The sequence below is a fragment of the Cygnus atratus genome, chromosome 4 (genome assembly GCF_013377495.2).
Source record: "Cygnus atratus isolate AKBS03 ecotype Queensland, Australia chromosome 4, CAtr_DNAZoo_HiC_assembly, whole genome shotgun sequence".
NCBI lineage: Eukaryota > Metazoa > Chordata > Aves > Anseriformes > Anatidae > Cygnus > Cygnus atratus.
This window is the reverse complement of record NC_066365.1, coordinates 58,222,275-58,247,369: the sequence shown is the minus strand read 5'-3', so window position 1 is coordinate 58,247,369 and position 25,095 is coordinate 58,222,275. Positions and strand designations below refer to the sequence as shown.

At 37.6% G+C, this 25,095-nt stretch overlaps 1 protein-coding gene across 2 annotated transcripts in view; it reads left to right on the top strand.

Annotated features, from left to right (window-relative positions):
* Positions 1-2,553: 2,553 nt before the first annotated feature.
* The window catches only part of TBC1D19 (TBC1 domain family member 19), a 47,099-nt gene continuing 24,557 nt past the window's right edge, over positions 2,554-25,095 (top strand). The window contains exons 1-8 of one of the 2 annotated variants that reach the window (XM_035553595.1): positions 2,554-2,728; positions 11,967-12,039; positions 13,148-13,193; positions 14,178-14,253; positions 20,512-20,586; positions 21,518-21,581; positions 22,515-22,561; positions 24,836-24,946. In XM_035553595.1, coding sequence (XP_035409488.1) covers positions 2,630-2,728; positions 11,967-12,039; positions 13,148-13,193; positions 14,178-14,253; positions 20,512-20,586; positions 21,518-21,581; positions 22,515-22,561; positions 24,836-24,946 — 591 coding nt within the window. In that variant the 5' untranslated portion in view covers positions 2,554-2,629. The remainder of the gene's footprint in view (positions 2,729-11,966; positions 12,040-13,147; positions 13,194-14,177; positions 14,254-20,511; positions 20,587-21,517; positions 21,582-22,514; positions 22,562-24,835; positions 24,947-25,095) is intronic. The other variant, XM_035553603.2, reaches the window with a different exon arrangement.

Below are 25,095 nucleotides of genomic sequence, written 5' to 3'. Positions count from 1 at the left end.
ACAAGTTCTCCCAAAATCTGGAAAAGAAAATGCTGCCAAAGACTGTGCCAGGGAAGGGAGTAGGGCTTCCTTTCGTACTGGCAGCTGCAATGTAAAACCCTGGACTGATAGACACTGAGTTATGGAGCTTGGTGGCATACCATGATTTTCTGCATGTGCCTCTCTAACAGTTAGAGTTCCTACACAAACAAATGATCCTCCTCAAAAACAAACAACAAACAAACAAACAAAAAAACAAGCAAACAAACAAAAAACAGTGAGACGCACAGCCTCCATGCAAACTCTGCAGAATTTTAATATGAACTAGTACATAAAGCTATTACACTTTGTATACCTGTTCAGTTGGGAATGTAGGCAAACATTTCATTATCTCCCAATACAAGAAGAAATGCAAATGTGCTCACTGTCGCCACTAACTTCATAAATGTATGCAAGCACAGAACTGACAGACAACTTGATGTAAACCAGAAGAGGTATTTAAGGCATTGGTAGACAACCGGGCATTTGATTTCCCTGTTCTCTCCATTAATTCAGAGGAGAGATGTCTTCAGTCTTTCGATTTCACGTAAGATATTTTTAAGCTTCTTCTACAGTTGATTAAGGAATTTTAATTCTGGCCTTCTTTTACTGTTTTCCTTTAAACTTCATTTTATCCAGAAAAGCTTGCTGAGAAGTCAAGAGGTTGCAGAGAGATGAATTCAGGTGCATTTTTATACCTGTTACATCTACTGTTGTATTTTTTTTTCCTTTTTTTTTTTTTTAGCAAGATAGCTGATGATATCTATCTTCATTTCCTCACTTCTGATTTACTTGCATGCAGAGTTCACAGCAATGAAAAAGTTACAACCTGATATTTCAGAATGTTACAACATTCTTTATTTTAGAGAGGTATGGTCATCCTCAGAGCTGAAAATGAATATTAATGCTTGACTTTGGAAGCCAATGATCAGTTTTTCCATGTTAACTCCTTGAAGTCTCTTAGATTATTTAATAATGATTCTGTGCTTCACAAAATTAATATTTGGGCTTAGTAAATTAGCTTATTAAGTGAGAATTTGATTACATAGTGCTGTTACTTATGTAGATAGGAACAGATTTCCACAGAAGCGATTAGTGTGCTGAAGCTCCTTGCTTCATACCACCCAGTGAGATATACCTGGTGCCACACAGCTGTCCTGTTTAAATGAGAACTGTATTGGCTCCTCATAATGAGCTTGAATTAATGACTTACCATGCTGAGTACACAAAATTTCAAGAGTGCAATAAAACTTTACTGGAGTGCAGGTCTACTAGTATATCCCTTGAAGTGCACAGAAAGAGGCTGTGTAGCTAAAGGCTCTTTTCACTCCATCTGGATGTGATACCTCAGGCCCCAGACAGCAGCGTTTTAAACTCTCAAGCTTTAATGATGTGAATCCAGCTACCTCACACTAGTGCAAAGCCACTTAAACCACAGCCAAAGATTTTTGTAAGCTTCTCTTTCTGACTACTCTGAAATGGGTTTGAAGCCCTGTCAGTTCCAGCTGAGAAGCAATTCGAGGATGCTGTATTGTAGCTGTTGATTGTAGCAGCTCAGCTGAGATGGAATCGCTGACTCTATGAGAAAACTTAGTCCTTTTCAATGCAAAGACAGACAAGTTAATTAAGCCATAATTAATGATGATGTAAAATACTGTTTTGAGTAGTTATTGAGCTAAATGTGAAATGCTAATAGCCAGTTAATCCATGGGGTCCAGAGGGCAGTGACTAGTGAGCCGCAGCAGCTACAAACACCGCCTGAGGCTGCTGCCGGGAGCCTGCATCCACTAGATGAGCATTCAGGCATGCAGGTAAGGCTGACACATTCACCCTGCCTGCTGGGACGAAGACATTTTGTCTGTCAGCTCAGCCCACGCAAAGAGCAGGCCATGTGTAGGAGGAAGTTCTTCACTCAGAGGGTGGTGAGGCACTGGAACAGGTTGCCCAGAGAGGTTGTGGATGCCCCATCCCTGAAGGTGTTCAAGGCCAGGTTGGACGAGGCCCTGAGCAACCTGATCTAGTGGGTGGTGTCCCTGCCTATGGCAGGGGGCTTGGAACTGGGTGATCTTTGAGGTCCCTTTCAACCCAGGCCATCCTATGATCCTCTGTACAGGACCCAACACAAGGTGGCTGGGGCTTGTCACTGGCATCTATGCCTCAGCTCAGGTGGTGCTACCACATCTCTGGGTCCACTCGTAGGTTTTCCTTATGCTTCCATTTTCTTTCCTAGTGGGATATATTGGACAAAATCATTTAGGAAACGGGAGCAGTGTGGGTTTTTCACCAGTTATGTTTGAACTGCAGCCCACAGGCTGGAAGGAGCCTGCCAGGGCCCCGTGGAGAGGCAGCAGCCCTCGGGGCAGCCTGTCCGGCTGCAGCCCATGAACAGGGGACGGGCTATCCGTGCTGGGGGGCGAGGGGGGCGCAGCGCCCCCCGCCCCCCCCCCCCCCCAAAAAAAAAAACCCTTTGACGCCGCGGAACTCTTCAGCCGGGAACCATTTTCCATCCGGCCCCCGCGGCGGCGGCCCGCCCCGCTCCCTCCGTTGCCTGGTAACGTCCCCACGGGCGGCGGTGCGGCGGCCAAAGCGCTCCGGGCCGGCCCCCGGCGCGATGCTGGACCCGGACAGCGGGCTGTCCCTCACCATAGCGCGGATCGTGCGGCGCCTGCAGGGCTCCAGCCTCCACTCCCAGCTCGAGCGACAGGCCCGGGTGAGCCCCGGCCCGGCCCCAGGCCCTGCTCCCTCCCCCGTGGCCCGGCGCTTTGTGCCCGGCTGTGGGGCGCGGCCCGGGGCCTGTCCTGCCCTCCCTCCCCCTCCCCGGCCGCTCCCCGGGGCTCGCTTTGTCCCTCTGGGGACGAAGGGTTTCGAGGCGAATCTCGGGGCTGCCCTCTTCAAACCTCACCCGGTCCGAAAATGACCGGGTTTGGCTTTTGTCTGAGATTTGCAAGGCTTGGAGTGCCCGCCCCTGCCCTAGAGAGCCCCCTGAGAAATGATGGGTTGCTGAAAAGAGCTAAAAATAAGTGAAAAACTCACTCGGAAATACGTTATTGTAGTAGGGAAAGCAGTTTGTATTTGGTAACTTGTCTGCATTTGAAACCAGCTTTTTGTATTTCAGGTGAATTCCCTTTCAGATAAATTTTATTTTAGATTTCATGACCATGACAACATAGTAGTGCTGCTGTAGCTATCGTTGCATGTACTGGAATCCTTTGGGTTGTGTTTTATAAAATCTTGGGGTTTTGTTAACGTTTTGCAAACAATGCTTAAAGTGGTACAGATTTGTTTTAGGATAGGATGCCCATTATCTGCCTTAGTTCTGTTGGGTTTTTAAATGAATTGCGATTTTCTTCTCTCAGTGTCCCTAAAGCCTTCCCTAGCAAGAGGCATTGCTGTGTGCCTTTTTCAGTTTTGGTCTCCAAATGCCTTTTTTAAAAAAAAATAAATAAATATATATATATATATATGTATATATATCTGCCTGGCTCTTTTTCACTGACCGCTCTCAAAAAACGTGAGTAAGCAAACGTGCATGACTTCAAGTAGGCTAGATTTATAAAACAATCTGGATGTTGAGTTCCTGCTACGCGTTGGGGAATTCAGCATCCCAAATAGATGGTCTGATGTGAGGCGTGGAGAGTTAAATTCAAGACCTTGTCCTTGGTAACGGCAACGATGGGTTTTCAGAACAGGGCTCTCTTTTAACAACTCCGTTACTGATTATAATAAAATGTTTGAGCTCACCTCTGCTTCTATTCTCTTTCCTCTGTCTCCTGCAAGGCCTCATTTCACAGCCGTTTTTACCTAGCATGTTCATTTTAACACGCGAGGAGGTTTGGTATGGTCAGGACTTGGCAGGGAGTTTTCGTGCTGCTGGTGGATGGTTATTTTCTGCTGGTGGATGGTTATTTTGTGAGCACCGGCTGGGCAGCCTGAGGACCTTAGCGGTGCTCCTCTGCAATCTGATGCCTGAAATGGCATTTAAATGTCTGCGTCCCGCCCTGATTCTGTAGCAGGTCAGCACTGACTCGATACAAGCAGAAACTGCGTAATCTGACAGCATAAGGGTAAGCTGTGGATAAATAAATCACAGTGTAATGATCACTGCCAAATCTGTCCTGATGGCTTCAGGACAGAAGAGAAGGACTTTGAGAGAAGGAACAGAAGAGAAGAACTTTGTGCACGTATGGGTCAGAAGATTCCATCCGTACGAAGGGCAGAGAGGAGAAGACATGTTCAGGTTGATTCTTACAGTAGGTGTTTGAAGAATTTGTAGTAGAAGCTTAAATAAGAGCTATAGCTCAGTATAGTAACCTGAAAGACTGGAAGGTCTTTAGATAACCAACTAAACAATTTCCCAACGTTAAAAGTCATCTTTCAGAGCCTGCACTTTAGATTAATAGGGCCAAAAGTACATCTGGAATCTGTATGTTCTACTTGATCTTGATTTTTTTATAGACCTTGCATGCATTTACGTTTTTTCATGTACAATATAGGCTTGTTCTATTTATAACGCTTGTCATATTATCTCTGTGCTATGCAATTGCAACGGCCCTGTCAGTGTGTTCCTTATCTTTGCTCCATCCCTATTTAACTGTATGGAATTCTGAAGGTTTCCAAATTTTGCCACTGTCTGCATTAAATTAATGCTTGATTTCTCTCCCATTGCCTGGAGTGCTTCTGAAGTTGCGTTATCAAATTCGAGGTCTTTGCTATTGCCGTGCATCGCGCCCGAACTCCAGTTGGTCAGTAGGGCATGGTGGATTTCTTTGTTTGCTGGTTACCTTTCAGTTTCTGAACAGTACTGAGTGATTGGTGGTCCCTTTTTAGTTAATTTCAAGTTACTTTTTGAAAGCCATACTGTATTTTGAGAAATCTGTTGAGGCAGTGTATCGGAGTAAAACTTACTGTTATGGGTATTACTACTACAGTTATATTTTTACCCTTACAGCAATTGATGTTTATATGTCAGTGTAGAAGCATGAGAGTCAGAATTCATCGTAAGGTCCGGTATAATATTGCCTGATACTTTTAAGATGTCATGTAGTCTCGCAAACTTTATTTTAATTTTCAGCAAAAACTGTTTTGTAAACTTATCTCTTCTTTAAAATCTAGGAAGGAGAGCTCAGAATGAACAGTTTCTTTCACCAGTTAATAGAATTTGGGGGAAAACACAACTTCCTGATGTTATTTGTGAGAGATGATGGAGTAGTCCTGCGGTTATGAACTGATTGCGCCAGCGCTGCGTTGGACTGACACTGGGAGCCCGCGCCTGTGTCAAGGACTGTGATGTGCAATCTCTTTAAAATTAGTTTGGCGTGGGCACCAAATGATTTGCTGTCACAGCTCTGGCTCTGTGGGTATCAGATAATCACATTTTTGTCCCGAGGAGTGAAACAGAGGTAGGGTCATATGCTAGCTAGAGAAGATTGGGGAAAGAAATGCTAGGTTGATTTCCTAGGTTGAGTTTCGTTATATTGATGATGTGCCTGCACTTGATACCAAGAGATTAATGCAGGAAAGGGTGACTATAGTTTTTATTTTGGGTTGTGTTTGAAAGGAAATAGTAACAGTGACAAAGTACGGAACTATTAGCTAATAGCTTTGCAACGGGTAGGAGTGCCGCTGGGGCCATGGGAGTTTCTGAAGAGAAATCTGATTGCAATTTCTCAGGCAAAGCTTTCAGAGTGTGAGACTAACCAAATTTATTTGGTTTTGTCTTCATTCTTCCCTTTCTGGAATGTCTTTAAGGCAAAAATTAGAGGTGGTTAGGGAAACATGAATTCTTCAGTCAGAAAATGGAGTTTGAAATCAAAATTTCTTGTAAAACCTTGCTTTTTGGGGGTGGGGGGGCAGAATCTTCATCAGTGAAGTGAGAATAAAAATGGAACAATTCAGAGATCTGAAAAAAGTGTCACCTTTTAACACAGATATTTAACGGAACATTAAAAGTCTTTGCTCTCTCCAGAGCCCTAACAGGAATCTGCCCGAGTTGCCTGGAACTTCCAATGGCCGGGGCAAATAACAAGTGAAGTTTTTAAAGAAAAATAAAATGAAAAAAATAGGAATAAAAAAGCCTAAATAACTTTTCCTAAAACAGGAGGTGAGAAAAAAGTGAAAGGTAAAGGTTCTAAATTATGGTTTAAATCCAGCAAGAAATAGCCACAGTACAAGGAATCCCTCCTGGCGTTTTGTGTGTGGACATTTTCAGATCTGTGTTTCGCGTAAGATGCCCGTGGCAGGAGTGCTTTAAGGAGAAGTTACAGCAGAACAAGGTAGTAGCTGGCTGAGGAGGCTGAAAGTGGGAACGTGAGGTCTAAAGACCTAAATTATCAAGTGAGAGGTAAGGGACTTCACAAGACTTCAGCTGGGGCAAAGAAAGAGAGGAGCACCAGGAATGATGCTTGTTGAAGCTGCCTGTGTGCGTGCTTCCAGAGGGAGCGTGGGTGAACGTTTTAGGGTACTTCATGTGGAGTGAATGATCTGCGAGATACCTGAAGGTATGGTTTTCACGGCATTTTTTCCCAGCAGTTACCAAAAAAAAAAAAAAAAAAAGTTGATACTGATTCCTACTTAAGTAAAAGATCAAATTAAGAAAGAGAATGTTTCTGTGAAATGTAGCATTTATTTAATAAAACTTAGCAAGTAAACATAGGCTCATGAGTCATCAGAGATAATTAATGATTCCTTTTCGTGCATCGCATTTAACAAAGAGCTTGCTATCCCCTTCTGATAGAGCTCGTGCTCTGGTCCAAATGGCTCAGCAGTAAAATCTGCAGTATAATGAATTTTAAATTGAATGCAATTATGAATACGTTGAACAGATTATGGAGTTCAGAAACAACGCAAGCTTGATTTGCAGATTTATTTTTTTTAGTACTGTGGATTGTATACGTTTTACCTTGCATTTTATTTGCAGTGCTAATCTTACATTTAAATAAAACCTAGAAAATTAATTAAAATATCAAAATTGCGTTGTTAAAAATGTGTCCTGTACATCTTGTGGGAGAACTTAACGTCTGAAGCTGTTGATTACTGTATGAGGCTATTTGAAACTCTGTTTCAACTACTAGATTTTTTTAACTTGTTTCTACTTGTATAGGAGAGTTGACAACACTTTCACCCTTAGTGAAATTACTGTAGGAATGTGCAAGTATTGGAAAAACGTCAGTGTACTCAGGGTTCTCTACTTCCTGAAGGTTTAGTTATGCTCAGAAGTATTTGTCTTTTGCGTACAGAAATATATATAATAAACACAAATCGCTCCCTTAAATTTCTAGGATTTTTAGGTGTTTAGAGGGTGTTTACACTGAAATTGTCATAATACTTGAAGTGGTTTTGAACAAGTCAGCTTGATCCTAATAAAATCTAGTTATGGCCGAATGGAGTATATGGAAAAGGGAAATATTTTTCAGCCTTAAGTTGATTTCAGTCTGCTAAAGTTGGACTACACTTGGGATAGTGTGCATTACTGTAATTTGGGAAATAATAGCTATAAAAGCTAAAAATATTGATCACTTGTGCAAAGTCATAATGAGGACTAATAAATGCACTGTTGGTGTGCGTACTTGTCTAATACAGAAAGGTGTTGAAAAGGAATGATGGAGTGTAGCCAGTAAAAATATTTAGTGTGCAAAGTTAGTTGCAGAACTGTTTGCATCAGGGAAAAAAAAATGCATTCGCCTGATACAATTCCACATTTCAGTATAGATGGACCAATTTTCTGTAGTATTTATTCTTGGAAAAAAAAATAGCACTGTTGTTATGCTGTGATGCTTTCTTTTGTTGTACTTCCTCTCTGTAGTATGTTGCTGGTCCTCTAGCCACTTTCCTACACTGCTTTGAGTGCTGTGCCTTAGGGGCTCATCTGTCTTCTCGCATGATCGATGCTGCTTCGATCCCGATGACTGAATGCTATTTCCAAGTTTAGACACTAATTTGCAACTCAATTTGTCCCTTTGTGTTTGCTTGCTCTACAAATCAATTTTTTACACCTTTTTCCAACGAGGTCTGTGCTATCCTTTTGTTTGCTTTCAGCCAGGTCAGCGTTGAGTCTCTGGATTTTCTTCCTTGCTGACGTGCAAGTGCAGAATCTGTAATACATTTAGAGTATCACTTATGACGGTGACTGCTCAGACTTCAGCAGGATACCTTACCAAAATCAAAGCTGTGTGCAGAATGTAAATACAAAGTATTGCTAGTGGTACCTCATCCGCTTTGAAGAAGTTTTGGCAAATTGTTGAAGTCCAAAACTGTACTTTCTCTTCTGTACAGCTGAAGGATGAGAGTGCCAAGAAATGCCATAATGATGGCTTGGCTTCGGAAGAAATGTCCAAGAGACAGTTGCTCCTTGATTTGCAAGGGCTGGCCCAAGACCTTGGTCTCTCTGTGGATGAAGGTGGACACCCAACCCTTGAACCGTGGTGTCCTAACCATAAGACAATGCCATATCCTATACTGCCTTAGACTGGAAAGGAAACCAGAGGGCATTAACATTTTTTAAAAATAGTTTGTTATTGTTTGCTCTAATATGCTCCGTTCATCCCTTTCTCATTTCAGGACTCTGTCTTGGCCTGGCTGAGCCTCTGGATAGCATCACTTCTTCCCTGGTCTGGCTGTTGTTTTTTGCCCTCACAGGTTTTTGATTTCTATTGCTCCTGCTCCTTTACCCTGCTTTTGATAGACCCCTGAAAGATTAAAAAATAAAAATAAAAAAAGATAATCTTTCATCAAGATGTGTGTATTGAAATTGGAGAGTCTGTCATTCTGCTTGTGTGTACCCTGCATTTTGGTCATGCAGGAAATTAATTCAATTCATCAGTACATCACCTCAAGGTGTTTTTTTTCCCAATAAACTGTAGGCAGACATTTTTATCAGTGTAAATCACAGTAATGCTTTCTATGTAAGAAAATTTTGTTAATGTGTTTTTCGTGCTACCAAAAACCCATAGTGGGTGAAAATGCAAACAGTATTTCAGCAGTACATTGTAACGAGCAGTTTACAAGCAAACAAAACCTACCAAAATACCTAAATGGTTTTCGCAACGTAATATTAAAAACTATTAAGAAAATTAACTAATAGAAATAAGTTAGAATCATGGAACGGCTCGGGTTGGAAGGGACCTTAAAGACCATCTAGTTCCAACCCCCGTGCCATGGGCAGGGACGTTAGAGCAGTCAGTCTGAGGGGAAATAAAAGAGTGGGAGACCTGCCCTAGTAATTTTGGAAGATGAGCTGTCTTCTTGACTCCTTAATTTAATGCCCACAAACACCTGTACGAATTCCAAAGAGGTGCAATTCTCCTATTTGTTACAGCAAATTCAGAGGGGATTTCCTTTAGCCTGCTAAAATAAGTATTTTTGCCTTTGGCTATGTTATGCAGACCTGGGACGTGTTCTTCTGTGTTACAGCTGTCGCAGCCCTGAGCTGGCCTGGCTGCCAGGTTCTCGCATTTCGGGTATCAAATCGATCAGCAATCCAGTACGCAACGAGCCCTTAGCAGCAGCAGCTCGTGTGGCTCTGTGGCTCTGCCTGGCACTGTAGGGGTCTATTGATTGTTATCAGAAGGAACAAAAGGAAAGGTAGAAAGGGGGCTTGGGAAATGGGAAGAGGCGCTAGGGATTGCACCCCAAAATGACAAGAGTGGGACAGAAGTGTCCTCTGTGGAAACGAACGTAATTTGGGAGGAAATTTTCATGTTTCTTATACAAAAATTTGTCTCACTAGGGTGTTTTGCATTCATGAGAAAGAAAAGGACACAGGAAATGGACTAAAAATATAAAAGTTGTAATAAATATTAGCACCAGCATGTTTGCTGCAAGCAGAGCTAGCAGTGAAATAGGAATGGGCTGAACAAAGGGGCATGAAGGTAACATGCAGTGAAGGTAACAGGTGGAGATGAAGTGCTGGCATAATCCATGGAGAAGATTTTCCCCAAAGAACTGCCCTGCTTCCTTCCTGGCTGCCACCCTGCTGCACCTGAAGGGTTCCCTGCTTTGGCTTTATCTATTCTACTGCTCCGGAGCCGCAGTTTACATCTGCGGTACCGTGTGCCCGGACAGGGAAAATGGGAAGCTTTCCGTACCAACAGAGCTCCCTTTTCCCCTCTCACAACATCCCATATCAATTTCCAGGAAGCCACGCGCACACACACACAAAAGGGGTCAGACGTTGATACTGACGACCTCCTCAATGAGCCAAAAGCCCCCTGATTTTGCAGCTGTATGTACAACAGGGAATTGAAATACTGTTCTCCTGTCTGCATGTTCGTCACTCGGTACACTGCTACGCTTTCAAGGCAATCAAACTTGTTAGTGGATTGTACAGCTTTAACTTGTTGTGATTTATCATCTGTCAATGAATTGAGTTTCTGAGGGGTTTTTGCATATCTGGAAATGATTATTGAAGCATGTATATACCGCAGGACCCACGGATAAATGCCCCATGGACTATGGCATTAAAATTGGCACTACTTAACCCAGAAGACAAAATTTACCAAAGCGTTCAGAAAAAACTCCGAAGTAAGGCAAAAGGTGCCCGGGTTGAAGTATGTTATTTTATTTCGAATTTGTACAGGCGAGGCACTAAACTTGCTTTTAGCGATGGTCCTTTGCCGGCATTTACCGTCGTGCTGAACAGAACACGTTCGTCATTTGATGTGAGAATTAAGTAACTCCCTACATTTTATGGTTTGTCTTTACAATGACCTTTCTGTCTCAAAAAGCGTGCTTGCAGTCTCTTTGCTGTTGCAGTCAATGCACCCAATATAAAAGCCTTCAGTACCTGTGATAAAAAGGTGGCCTAAAAAGGCGAAATGTTGATGCTGTCAGTGTCTGCATTCTAATCCCTTCCCCTTTTCAGCTAGCTGTGTATGAAGGAGCGAAAGCTTGCCGTGCTGTCAGCAGTGCTGTTAGTGCTGGCACACGGCTGATGAGCTGGCAGTGAGCGTTTATAAGTAGCACGATTTATCATAATAGAGTCAGCAGCTGATATGGCTACAGCATGTTGACGAGTAGCTTTTGGTAAGCGGTTTCTCAGATTTCTAGGTAGCTGATGTGGCCATATGCTTCGAACATGCCTTGCTCTGGGAAGGCTGGGGAGTAAGTTTCACACGGATCTCCCAGTGGTATTTTCAAGTCGGCAGACAGGCTTGCTCTTCTTTCCCAACCCTCTAGATTTATCCTCCAGTGCCAATTGGCCATGGCTGCTCTTCGTGTTTAGGAAACTATGCATTACAGTCACTTCAAGAAACTCCTGGGTTTCTGACTGATGTCCTGTTGGAGCCTTTTGGTCTATTTTTCTTCTCTTCTTGGTCTGTCTACAGAAACAGATGTTATAGCAGCTGCTCCTGCTGCTCCTGAAAAATCTGCAGCAACATCTTCATGGTAGTGTTGTGGTAGGGCTGCGGAGCTGGCTGTTGGCTTGTGTCAAGTGCATTTCATTACAAGGGACTGTATATACCTTATAATCAGAGCTGCAGAGGAGAATGTTTGGTCCACAGTTTTTAGCTGAAGTTTGAAAATGGTGCTTGTTATCTGCCAGGTGAACTGTGGGAGGTTAAATGAAAACCTGTGGAACGTTCTCAGTTTGTTCGTTTCGTGTCAGTGACCAATCCTCTAATGTGTAGAAACTGGCGTTTGTGCTATGTATGTAGGGTGATTGCTCAGAATGTTAAGCCTGTATGTCACTGGTAGTCCCTATCCCTTTACCCACGTACAGCTTTTTTTTTTTTTTTTTATATCACTGATGATGTAAAAACAAAGAGACTGATTTAGGAAAACGTTGGCTGACGTTTTTGGCTGTAGCTACCACCTTCAAGTTAGCAGGAGGCAGTTTGCTGTGTAACACTAAGCATTCAGATTTCTTAATTCATAACTTAAAATACACAGATTACTTTCTTTTTAGTGAATGTTTGCTTATTAATTTATTCCTTTATGAATTTTCACATTAGGTTAGCCTACACAAACCAGAAATTAAACTGGAATCACTGAAAGAAGATATTAAAGATTTTCTGAAGACATCAGGTTTGTAATACTTCATTCTTTTTACTAACATTCAACTAGATGACCTTTAAGGTCCCTTCCAACCCAAACCATTCTATGATTCTATGAAAAGGAAGAAGATAAAAGTTCAACAGTCTTACAAGACTCTATATTTCTACCTGATTTAGCTTCTGTATCAATTGTTAGCTGTGTTTTTGTATATAAGACGTGGTCAATAGAAGAAAGATTGTAGGTTGCAGTGTTCAATAAATCCAGTGGAGTGAAATAACTAAAATTTACAGTAGGTTTAAGCATCTGATTGAGACCTAACCCTTATTTCAGCAAGACACATCTTTGTGTGTGGAACTCGTAACAAACAATAGTTATCACTTTAGGTGTGTTGTGATAAATCTAGTTTAAAATTTGAAGTTGTTTTTGAAGTTGTTAGCACTTCAACATGGAGATTGTGTTAATTCTGGACTGTGTGAGGCATTGCTAAAATATAGACAAATGCAACAGGATTTGTGAGAACTTTATCAGATTATTAAACAGGATAGAGCAGATCAGTAGGGAAGAAGTTCTTGGATTACAGCAGCATTTTGAACATGCCATGCAAAGAAGTAATTTTATCATTTTACAAGATACTGCTATTTTTAAAAAAGTTATGAACGATACAAGAGTTTAATCGCTTTGTAAAAAGGAAAATTAGCATTCATTTTACCCCTAGGTAAATTTCCAATTTCAATTGGAAGTTGTAGGCTACATAGCTATAATGTGAAGATTTGATAAGTGATACAAGATCTGTAATCACCGGGAATGCTGTCTATTAATATTTATAGTTGTTTTAATAATACGTTTTTGAAAAACTACCAAATAGTTCTTTAACCAAAGCTGTATTGTAATTATTTGAATAGCAGTTGGAAGTAAAAAATATTCATCCTTTATACAGACTTCAACTTGTAGTTGTTCCTACCTTAATTAGGTTCATCTCTTCCTGTCTTCATCTCTTCCTGTCTGTCTGGTAGGTAGACGTGAATTGAGACAGGACAGAAAACTCTAATGATTCTAAAGCAACCTCTGATTCATATTCCGTTAGTATTAATTCCTAAAGTTGTCTTCTTGATTTTTTTATTTTATTTTATTTTAACAGGTTGGGAAAAGAAGCTTCAGAATGCTGTTTATAGTGAACTCAACGTGTGAGTTTATTTAGTATTTTTATCTAATAAGTTCCATTCACGTGATTTACTTTTAATTCTTTTATGTTGTTATACTGATACGTTGTTATTATCTGCAAGATCTGTCATACCAAGGGTGCCAGCCTCATTTCTATTTTAAAGGGCCATTATTTCTTATTCATCCTAGTGAAAATACTGGACTCAAATGTACAGTTATTTTTTTGTTATTTATTCTGCAAGTACAAGAGTGACCTTATCAGCTAAAACTTGGGGAAACTTTGGGAGGCTTTCCCAAAATCATATGGTGGGGACTGATTGAATGCATTTAAATAAATGAAAATTCAGGCTATGACAAATGCTTTTGGTAAATTTTGTTTTCTGAAAGATGTTAGAGACAATTAAAATTAAGCCAGAGGAAATGTGTGGCAACAAGTCACTGGAAATAACGTGCATTATTGGAGGATAAGTTAGTGTTGTTTTTAGTCTTGTTCCAGCTTTTATATTTTGGCATAGAGCTGTTCATGGATTGATCCTCAACTTTACTTAGATCAACACCACAACTTTCTAATTTCTTTAGACAGCTATATGTTCACTAATGATTTTTAAAAAGGTCCTTCAAGAAATAGATCGTCACTTGAAAAAAAAGTTTAATGGGAATTATAAAGTTGACATCATGTTAAGAGGACATTATGCCAGAATGTCTGATTTGTTTGTAGAGTTACTTGATTTTATTTTGCAAATACTTGAAATGATGAGGTGTTAGTTTTAATATCAGAAGAACTCATGTTGTAATGTTACTAATAGTATTACACATATTTACATTCTCTGTGTCCATAGGAAAGGATGAAGAAATAATTTTTAAAATAATATTTATTTTTAGTTTTGATCACCATGCGCAGTGTTTTTACTAGTGTTCTCATGAAAGAAATTATGTTTAAGTTTATAAATAATTAATTAAGCAAAATAAAGATCTGAACATTTAAAATGTACTATACTTTCTTCAAGGTTTCCTTCACCCTGTCATCCTGCAGCACCTCCTGAGCATATGAAAGAACCATTAGCTTATATGAGGAAAGCACAGGTTGGTTGTTACCAATTTTACAGTTCTTACTAGATCTTTGGTTAGGCTATTTGACATTTATTTCAATTTCAATATTATTGTACAATTTCTAGCGTTTATACCTTAGAAAAAATATGTAATTGTATGTGCGTTAAAGTTAATAATGACATCGTATATTTGATATTTTACATACATAGCAAAAATGCTCAAGTAATTCTCCAACCATGAACAAAGTAGGATATAGTGGCAGATAGCTGAATATTACAGAAAACCATGTAAAACATAACAAGAAGGAGAGTTTGATTCTGTTGAGAAAAACAAGTGTAGATATTGGACATTCTACTTAGAGTTACAAAAATACTATTTTGAAAAGATATATGTAGGCAGTTTTGCAAAGAATACCAACAGGCTGTGCAGATCGTGAGATCTTCAGGAAGAGATGTCTTCAGTACTTAGAAATGTGAAAGGAAGGTGAAAACTTTAGAGATAAGGAGTTTAAGAAATGTTGAAGGAGAATAAGAGAAACAAGACTATAAAAGATTGACCAAGGATATTGGATGTCAGGAAAAGAGTATTTTTACTTTATTGGATTTTTTTTACATGCCATTTCAAATAAATAAAAATTCCACATAAAGCTTTTTTTTCTTTCCATATTCAAGAGTACAATCTAACCAGAATATCTGAGGCGAGGATAAAATTGTATTTAACTCAGCTGTGCCTAGAAATATATTACAGTATTCTCTTACAAGTTATTCAACAAATTGTGTTACTTTTTCAATCATCTTGTTGCTTATTCCAGTAAGTCTCATCTTGCTGCCCTGGGTTTTCAGTCTGTAGCATTTGGGGACAAAGATTGTATTAAACAAATTTTCTTCTGTGATGTGGAATGCAATGCCACAATTTACTTCCCCAAAATAATCATTCGTATCAATTTACTAATGCAAAAAGCACAGTAGTGTTTATATATGTGTTTATATATTTATATGTTTATCTGATCAAGTTTTGTTGGTTATTATTTTATGAAGGTGTATATAATACTTACATTACACAATATTTTTAGCACTGTGTGGAAACAGCAGTCCTTCTGATAGTTTAGGAATGAAAAGAAGTCCTGTGTTTACTAGTTTCAAAGTTTCATAGACCTATTTCAGAGTATTTCAGACCTATTTCAGGCATCCCTATCTACTTTCAAACCGTTTCTTGAAATACAACTCTTCAATAAAAACATACAAATCCTTTTCATAGGGAAATTCTGATAAGTGGTGACAGTTGCAAAGTTGCATAAATACATGGTTAGGGAATTTACATGATGTTTTCTAAGAACACCAATTTATATGTGAGAATTTGATTTTCAAGATGTACTCATTTATCACTGTAAGTAGTAGGCCCATAAGAAAACAGGGATGATCAGAGCAGTTGAATCATAACTAAATTTTATTTTGTTACTTGTTTGAATAAAGAACAGTGAACAATATAAAATGGTTTTGAAGTCAGTTTCCTTGATTTTGTTTTTGTTTACTTAAAATATTTGGAAGTAGCGAAAATGCAATTATACAGATTGCTGATACCTCTGGGGGTAAACTAAAAATAGAAACTTACTCATTTATTTCCACTAGGTATCAGAAATCTAATTAATGTTTTGAAGGTAGAAGACTGGTTTGGTTTTATTTGTAGGTAGATCTTTTTCACTTTACTTGTCTGTTAGGATCACAACAGTTGGAGAAGAATATTTTGATGCTATCAACAAAACTTGTCCTAGTAAAAAATGTTTTCCATGTACGTCATATTTGATTTTTGTTATTCACAGGCATTGTTTAAAGTGCTGTTTCTATTGTTATCAGTTTGCTGGCATTTTCTTTATCCTTTTCTATCTTAATTAATTTTGGCCTACCTCAGAATTCTGGAAAGAAAGGTAATACTGGCTGAAAAGCATCTTATTTTGATGTAATTTATTGGAATTACTTTGAATGAATCAGTAATTAAAACTCTATTTGCATTTTTTTTACAGTAGATATTAAAAAGTTCATAATTAACCCTTCTGAGTAACCTTTTCTGATTCTTTTGTGGTAGCCTGAAGTTTTTATACTGTATTCTCTTCATTATATCAAAAGAAAACAGCTTTCCTGAAAATGATAGAACGTTAACACACTTCTTCCCACCTTGTTAAACAGCAGAATTATTTCTTAAAACTTAACGCATCTTATGCATACTAGGTGTTAGCACTGAATTCTAGGATTAAAAAATATGGACTTGGCTAACTTGCTTTACCTGCCCAGCAGAGACTGGTGTGAGTTGAAAAGTTCTCAAATCCATTAGACTCCTGTATCAACTATTTTTATCTGTATTTTCATGAGGTGAAATGATTGCAAGCCTTATCAGCTATTTGTTTCACTCTTGGAGATCACTAGGAAAGCCTTTGCTTGATTTAGGAGAACCCTGCTGCAAACAGCAACATAGAAATGAAGTGGACAACATAAAGATAAGAAAAAACAGAGCTAAAGAGAAGAATAAGAAGCTGAGTGCAAAGAAATGTTAGGAAGTGTTTCTACAGTCTGACACCTCCCATGAAGCCATATTCTGATTGTGTCATATACAGATCTTACAAAGTTCGCAATGAGCCAAACGCTATAAATCTCAACAGGAACTCTTATCATGATAGTCCCATAAATATATAACTCATAAATTTGCAATACTGTGTTTTAATCCATAAAGTTCCTTTTTCCTGTTTTTTAGCTGTGAGCCAGGAGCTTGCTGTTTCAGGTTGTGTTTTGACAGAAATGTAAATCAAGTAAATGTGAAAAGGAGATAGATAATAAATGATGCCCTAGCATCCAGTAACAGAGAATAAAGAGCAAGAAAACAGGAAAGGAGAAGCCCGTTCTGTGTTGGAGTAGGTCTTGCTACCCTGTTGCTTGGAAGGTGTTGCTTTCCAGATTAAGGCAACATTAAATCAACCAGCCATCTTCAAAGGAAGCTGTGATACTGTACTGGCTCTGGAGAACCCATGTAGTTAGATGCATATTTTTGTTCACAATTCTTTAGGGTTTTATTTTGTTATTTCAAAATCTGTCTCTAGTGAAAAAAAATGACATTTTTTGTCTGACATTTGTGCAGTGAGAAATGTAACTCTGGGGGATCTTCTGCAGTACAGTATTCCTTCTTGAAAGTATGGCAGTTCTTAAAACTAGGGTATTGGAGTGCATTCACAAAAACAAGAATTCTAATAAACTACATAAGGAAATCTTAAGGGTAACTCAGTGTTTTCCACTTGAGTAGCATCAGCTACGAAGCTAAAAGTACAGGGACCTGAAAGGATAAGTTGTCTTCCAGTGGCCTGCACTTTGGACTTCCAGGAAAGTAGAAGACTGTAATTGCTTATGTGCTAACCAGTTTGTTCCTTGCTCCAATGGATTCTTTACCTCCATGCTTCTAGCCAAATCTGTGAAGATCTTACTGAAGTGGAGCTTTGCTAAAGCAAATCCTCCCCTCCTACTGCTCACATTTGCCTCTGTCCCTCATTGCTCATTTTCAGGTCTTGCATTTTGAAGAAAGTCAATATATAAACAATAGACTTGATTAGAAAATTACCTTGGAGTCCATTACTATATTCAGTGTAGATAATCTGGTAGGTTTTTTGCTCAACTAAGACTGGATTCCCCATGTTGTACATGCTAAGCAGAAATAACTTTCAAAAAAGCTTTCTGACCTGTATGTTTAGAGTTACAAGATAGAGCACTCTCCAGCCTTGTTTAAAATGTGAGTAACATTACCATTGATTTCAATAAAAGCATAGGTACTAGGAACTCTCTAAAGTCTAATAGGCATGTTCCCAACCATACTCTAGTTTCTCCCAGAAGAGATAAGTAATCCGTAGGGTATTTTCTTTCTTGAAACAGGCTGGAAAAACATTTAAATGACAATACTACATATTAAATTTTAATGTTGTGACTGCTAAAGGTCCACTTAAAACATTTTCCTTCAGTAATCAATGCATCTTCCCTAGTTTCTAAATCTCTTTGAGAAAGCAGAGTTCATGAGCATCAGAACTAGAGCAATACTAAGATATTTGCTAGCATTTCTCCTCTTTTAGAAATCGTCTTCAGGTTTTGATTAGAGAAAATGTAGCCAATGATATCTGTGGCCAGATACCTTGAATTCTACTTGCTGAGTAGTTCTTGTTGGGTACTCTCTGAAAGAATTACATTTCTATCTAGTCTTCTAGAAGAAAGAATTTTGGGATTCATAATAGTAGGGGGAAAAAAAGTAAGCAATACTAGCTAGTTTATGCAGTTCTGATGTATTTCTTTTTAGTTTATTTGTTGTCCACCCAGTTTCGTTTAACTTAGTTCATAAATGACTTTACTACAGCATTAAGATAAATCGTTTGTAACCATAGCAATTCCAACAATGTGTTTTCTTAGTGTTAAATTTCTTCATAAAATTATAGGAATCATCTTAAATATATATATATATATATATCATTCCCCATCAGTGAAATGAATTTATGATGTCTGCCCCTGGCTTTTACTTTAGCCCCTCAGCATACTGCATTCCGTTTCTACTCAGTGCAGGAAATTGCACTGTCCTGTGGCGCTGGGGAGAGAGGAAGAGCTCTTTTCTGGAGGGGTTGTGCGACCCTCACTTTTATTTGGATTTGGTCACCTTTGTTTGAATATCTTTTACTGGCCAGAATCTTGAAGGCTGGATAATGGCACAGTTTATCAGTATCCAGATAGTATTTATTACTAACGTGCTACATGTTTGATGCAATAACCCAACTAATCTCTGGTCAGTCATAGTGAGGGTATCAGCCTCCATTCCTCTTTGGCATGAGCAGGTGCTCAGTCTTGCAAAGCTGCTGTCGTCCACCTCTGTGCTTCTTTTGTATTTTTTATAATTTGGCATGTCAGTGCTCTTCAGCAAAGCAGGGTTCCATAAATGCTTCGTTCCCTCCATGAGAGAGTAAACAGTTTGTGTCGTGCTGTTGTGTAATTGTAGCATTTGGAAGGCATTTAAGTACAGTAATACAGTGAAATAAAAATGATATAGAATATTATAAAATTTACAGTAATCTGGAAAACATTTGTTACAGTCAATACTCAGTCTGTTTTGTTTATGTAAGAGAAGGTAAAAGGATTACTTGATCGTGAGAAAAAAATCACTGGTAAAAGATAGCTATTGCGTTTGATGGAAAATGTCATAAGAGGATAATGTAAACGGAAGCTAAAGTGAAGCAATTATAGATAAGATGTAATCTTTTCTTTCTTTTTTTTAACAAAAACCAAAAAAAAACAGAACATTTGAACATCTGCCCTTCCCTTCGTTTCCTGTCTAATAAACTGCAGCCCATTTTGGACAGAACTTTAAGCTTGAGGAGCATGTGGTTAGATGATATCTAACTGTTGTAGAATTTGTGTCTAGAGCTAATTACAAATAATAAATAGAGTTAAATGAAATTAACAGGAGTCTTTGCATTCGTTTGGTTGGGGCTTGACTCATCATCCACAGAAAACTAAATTAAATATAAACCCCACCAGTGCTGTTGTAATCACGGAAGCAAAATCTTAAGTCAGTTGACTAGGAAGTCAGTACTAGCTGGCATTAACTTCAGAGGAATTATCCACAGATCAGGCACCATATGGTAGGCTCAAAGTCTAATGCAATAGTCAGAAGAATCTGATTGCTCTTTAAGCTGTCCACTTGCTACTGAAGTATTTTCTACTTCTGTTTTTCTCTTTGATATGTGAATTATTTCCTGAGCATTATTGTGGAACTACTACTCTTTCAGCATTACAGAACACCAAATTTCTAACTTTTTAAACTTCTGTGAATCATTATCATCTCGAATATCTTCTGTAGAGAAAGACTTGCATTCTGTTCAGGTCACAAAGCGGAGGAGGCGTTCTTTATGTGTACTTCATTGCCCTGCTCATAATCATTTTTTACTCTTGAGGAATTTGTTAGATGTTGGAAGGAAGCTTGAACATTAGGCGTATGTCAAAAATCAGAAATTGTGAGATGTGTACTTTTTAGAGCTCTGAAATTTGAATAGCTCACCTTTCTGATTCTATATTGTGATATATATGATGAAATCTGTTTGCTCTGTTGTTTCCATTTAAACAACCATGTAAACTTTCCCTAAATGTTTTTGCCAACGTCAATCAGTGACTCTTGCCATCCTTTCTTATATATGACTTTATAAAGCCGCATATTGTCAGTCATGGTAAAGTTGGAGAGGAAAAAAAAGAAATCTTATGTAATTTTTTTTATGAATTTCAGGGAAGCTGGGAGAAGCGAATTCTAAAAAGTCTAAATAGCATGTGCACAGAACTCAGTATCCCACTAGCACAGAAGGTAATGTATTCCTAACTTTCTGTTGCCAAACTGATGTTTTTCTGGAAGTTAAGCCTGGTCTTGTATGCTTGTAACATAGTGTTCATTTTACACGCGGTTATCAAGAGCTACAAGACTGGTATCCAAATTATTTTAGTACAGAATAAATTCCAGAGATTGTGGCAGTGTATGCTTGAGCTGAACTTGGGAGAAGTCTATGGTCAGATCTTCCTCTGCTGTTGCACAAATTAGCCTCTTGAGGGAGCAGCATGTTGGAGAGCTAATTGTTAATGTTCATGGCTTTTAACAGAGCATTCCTGTGTGCAGGCTCAGCTGTATAACTTACAGCTGCATAGCCTGTGTGTAATATGGATATACTTTGTATGCTGGCCAGCAAAGCAGCAAACTGCTAGTACTGACACATCATTACTGGTTTTATTTGTCTGCATTCTGCATTTCTTCATTTAGAAGCTTTAATTTTAAATATTACAGAACTGGATTGCAATGTCAGAATGTTTTGTTCTTTGGTTTGCTCCTGTTGCAATATGTACAATTTTTCTCTACAGTATGTAGCAAAACCTCTATGGTTTGTTATAAGAGATACAGGGTGCAGCTGGCTTTGCTTTTCATGACTGTACCATGGATGGGAATTTGAGGACAAAGTCTAGCAGCTCTAGGGAATAAGCAGTAAATCCTCAGTAATATGAAACTGACTATCAAACAGCCTAAAATTCATTAGCATACTCTTAAAACTATTTAATTGCCACCTTTTTTTACCTTTAATTTGAACATGGGACTTTCTGCAGAAAAATAAAACTTCAAGCTTGGGACTGGATTTTAGCAAAATAAGTTTGTGCTGCCAGTGCAATCTGTTTTTAAAAGTGTTACATTAATTTACATATTTTTTACTCGTTCCCTTAAAAAAGAAGAGTTACTTTCTTCTGTCTTTCAGAGGCCTGCAAGTGAGCAGAAGGAACTGCTTAATAAATGGAATGAAATGGGAACTGATGAACCAGGTAAGATCAACTAAAATTACGTGCATTAATTTTTTGTACATAGAAAAACACCATATGCATCTTATTTATCAGTCAAAGATTAATGTAATAACTGCGAGGTAAACTGATTTCTTTTTTTTTAAGAGTAAGGTAAACTGATTTTCTTTTTTTTTCTGGTTTGTTATGTTTTATTATGGATAAATATTCACTTCATTGTTATTTTGTTTCAAGTTACTGAGCTAACTCTGAGTCAACACTTAAAGGTTATGGCATAATACTCATTATGATGCTGTAGAGATTTATACAGCAAAGGAGTACCCCTTCTAGTGTAAACTCAAGCTAATAGAAAGAAAATGTTCAGAAGTATGGATGATTAAGCTCAGACAATTTATTAACAAAATATAAAAATAACACTTGCACAGAATAGTCAATCATATCATTTGGGAGAGCAAAGCTAAATACAATTAGTTAATTCCCAAGTTCCTCAAAAGAAATGATTTTGCAAAAGTAATAGTTTGTATCCCATGGAGTACAGAGTGACCAATACATTTCATGGATTGCATATGACAAGTCCCTATTTTTTATATGACTATAGCACATTTCATTCAGCAATCTTCACTATTTAAAAAACAAACAAACAAAAAAACACCTCTTTTGAATATTATATCACTCCCGTGTCTGAAAGTGGTTCAGTCTAAAAACTTACGTGGAATCGATAAAAGGCTTTTCAGGACTCTTCACTTAAATACCAAGGAAAACCAAGGCACTGACTAATACTAGCATAATCTTGGAGAGTGCGTTGTAGTTGTAACTGTGATATTTGTCATGATGTTATTTTAATCTTTGCTGTAATGCGTTATTGAAATTGCTAAGTTGTGGGACAGCTATGGGAAAATTGCATGCATTTTTAATCTCTTTGGGTTTTAACATATAATCATTGAAATATTATTTCAGATCTAAGTCTCTTCCGGCCTGTTTATGCACCTAAAGATTTTCTTGAAGTAAGTGTCGTGAAAAAACTCAGTGATTGAATTGCATCCTTTATAGTCTTTTATGTGAGGTGGGAAAGGTAATTTTTAAGTCTCAAGGAGACTGGTAAGCAATACAATTTGCTATTATTCTAAAAAACCCCGATTGGTATGATGGAGATGATTGTACATTGAGTGATATAATAGAAAGCTCATAAAAAGGATTTATTTATTTATTTATCTATTTATTTATTTATTTTCTGGGCAATTGTTCATATACATATTTACACTGAGACAAAGACTAATAGTAGTACTGCCGGAGTCCTAGAACAAAGTGTGAGACCTACCCATACAATCCTCTTGCCCCACTGTGGTACAGTTTGCAAACCTTTCGGTACTTCTTTCCTTCTTTCATTCATGTTAGGTTTTGCAGCTTATTCAGGGTCTTTTCTCTTTTTAAGAACACCAGTGTCTGATTGGATCATTAGTTAAGGTTAATATCTTTTATAAGAGTAGCTCCATCTTATTTCTTCATTCATTTTAGATGTTAAATGGCAATACATTAAGCAATAAATAAAATAAATTGCAATGTGTGAAACTGATAGACTGATTGAAATCAGGTTGAAAGGTTGGTTGAAATTTTAGGTCATCTATAGCGAATGTGAAAAATCAAACATAACAGAACTCTGTGGAATTTGAACTCTTTTATCTATAATCAAATGAGATCATTACAAAAATGAGATTATGTGATTACTGAATCTTTAAAGTCCAAAATGACAGTATTACTCATCATTTTGCATGGTTCAAACACGAAATGTCTTAATAAAACAGAACTTGCTTTACCAGCTATGTTTAGAATAGAAAATGACGATGGAGTAATAAGTCTTGTTGATGACGGTGAACTTAATGATGACACAGTAGGAGGTTTGGGGTTGAAATGAGATTGAAAATAAAATTAAAAAAATCTGCATCGGTATATCTTGTCAGTTATACAGGAACCAAATCATCAAGAACATGACAGTGTAGATTTATAGAGTTAAGATGGCCTCCTCATTTGCAGAATAAAATGTAGAAGTCTGATACTGAATCATCAGTCAGAGTTAATGTATTTTAATGTTTGATGTGATTTAGTACAAGTCTAATGGAATGTCTTTTGTAGTGGTAGAGAAAATGTATCATATTTCTGGTTTACGTATGAAATGTTTCATGGTTATGAATTGTCAGTACATTTCTGAATCCAACAATAAACTTTTTGTCCATTGTATTACATTTCTAAAGAGCACCTCTAGTCCAATTAGCAATATCTGAAATTTTTAATTAAACAAATTTTAATTTTCATTTTCCATCACTGTACTAACAGTCAAGTTGTGTATTTAATCTTGAGCTTACAGGTGTTTCCAGATGAATCCATTTTCATTTTGGACTTATCCAGTGACCCTTAAGACCACTTTTTAAAAAATATTTTCTTTCCAGAGTTTGCAGTTTATTACATTAATCTTTTAATTTACAAGTCTGATGATGAGTTTATGTGGCATTAGATTACTTAGAAGACCGAGAATTATAGAGATAGAATGTTATAGATCTTCATAAGAGCTAGAAACTTATCTTAGAAAGAATCCTTGTCAGCTTAACATTATAATATCAAAGTGTATACCCATGGAATCAGAGTATGTAACAGACTAAATTCCTTTATATAGTCCAGTTATTTATCCTGACATTGAGTTCTTGTCTCTTAAATTTTACCCTTACTTTAGATTTTTAATTTTGTTTAAAAAAAATCTCAAACAGAAGGAAGTGTTTTGAGGTATTGTTATTTAGTAAGAAATGATTGTAGTAGCAAATTGTATAGTGCTTTGATTGAATGCTACATAGGATTGCCAATGTAAGAACACGAATAAAAATTCTTTCAGAAAAAAACGTAGTGCTATAGAATATTCTAGATATTGTAGCCATCAGGATATTCTTAGTATTCAAATGACTTTGATGAAGAAGTTAATTTTTTTTTAAGACATCACTATGTAACCAGCACTTAAGCTCATATATGAAAAATGATTTCTGTTTTTTTTTGATTTCATAATTTGTGCTTACTTTTTAAAGTAGCATATATTTGCATCCTGAAAATTTGGCTCCTTTGTGATTTTGAAAACATTGGTATATAGTTTGATATAATTTGGGCCTGTATATATGATAGTTTCAGGAAATGGTCTTATGCCAAAAGTACAGTTTGCAATACTGATGATTTTGAGAACGTTTCTGAATGTAAATTTCTGAATATATGCAAGGAATGACAGAGCTACCATTTTTAAGGTACTGATGAATCTTCGAAACCCAAATTATGAAAATGGAGAACAACCTAGTTTCAGAAATCATCTGGGGCTAATTCAGGTTCCTCTAAAAGTTAAAGATATTCCAGAATTGGTAAGTATATTCTTTCTTACAAGAGGTTTCTATAAAAATTATTTTGCCTTGCTAATGAACAAGATTCTAAACAATAAGAATATTAAAATTGAGGTAAGTTTCTCCTTTTGAAAGTGAAAATCAGTATGAACGCGTAGTGGGTCAACAGT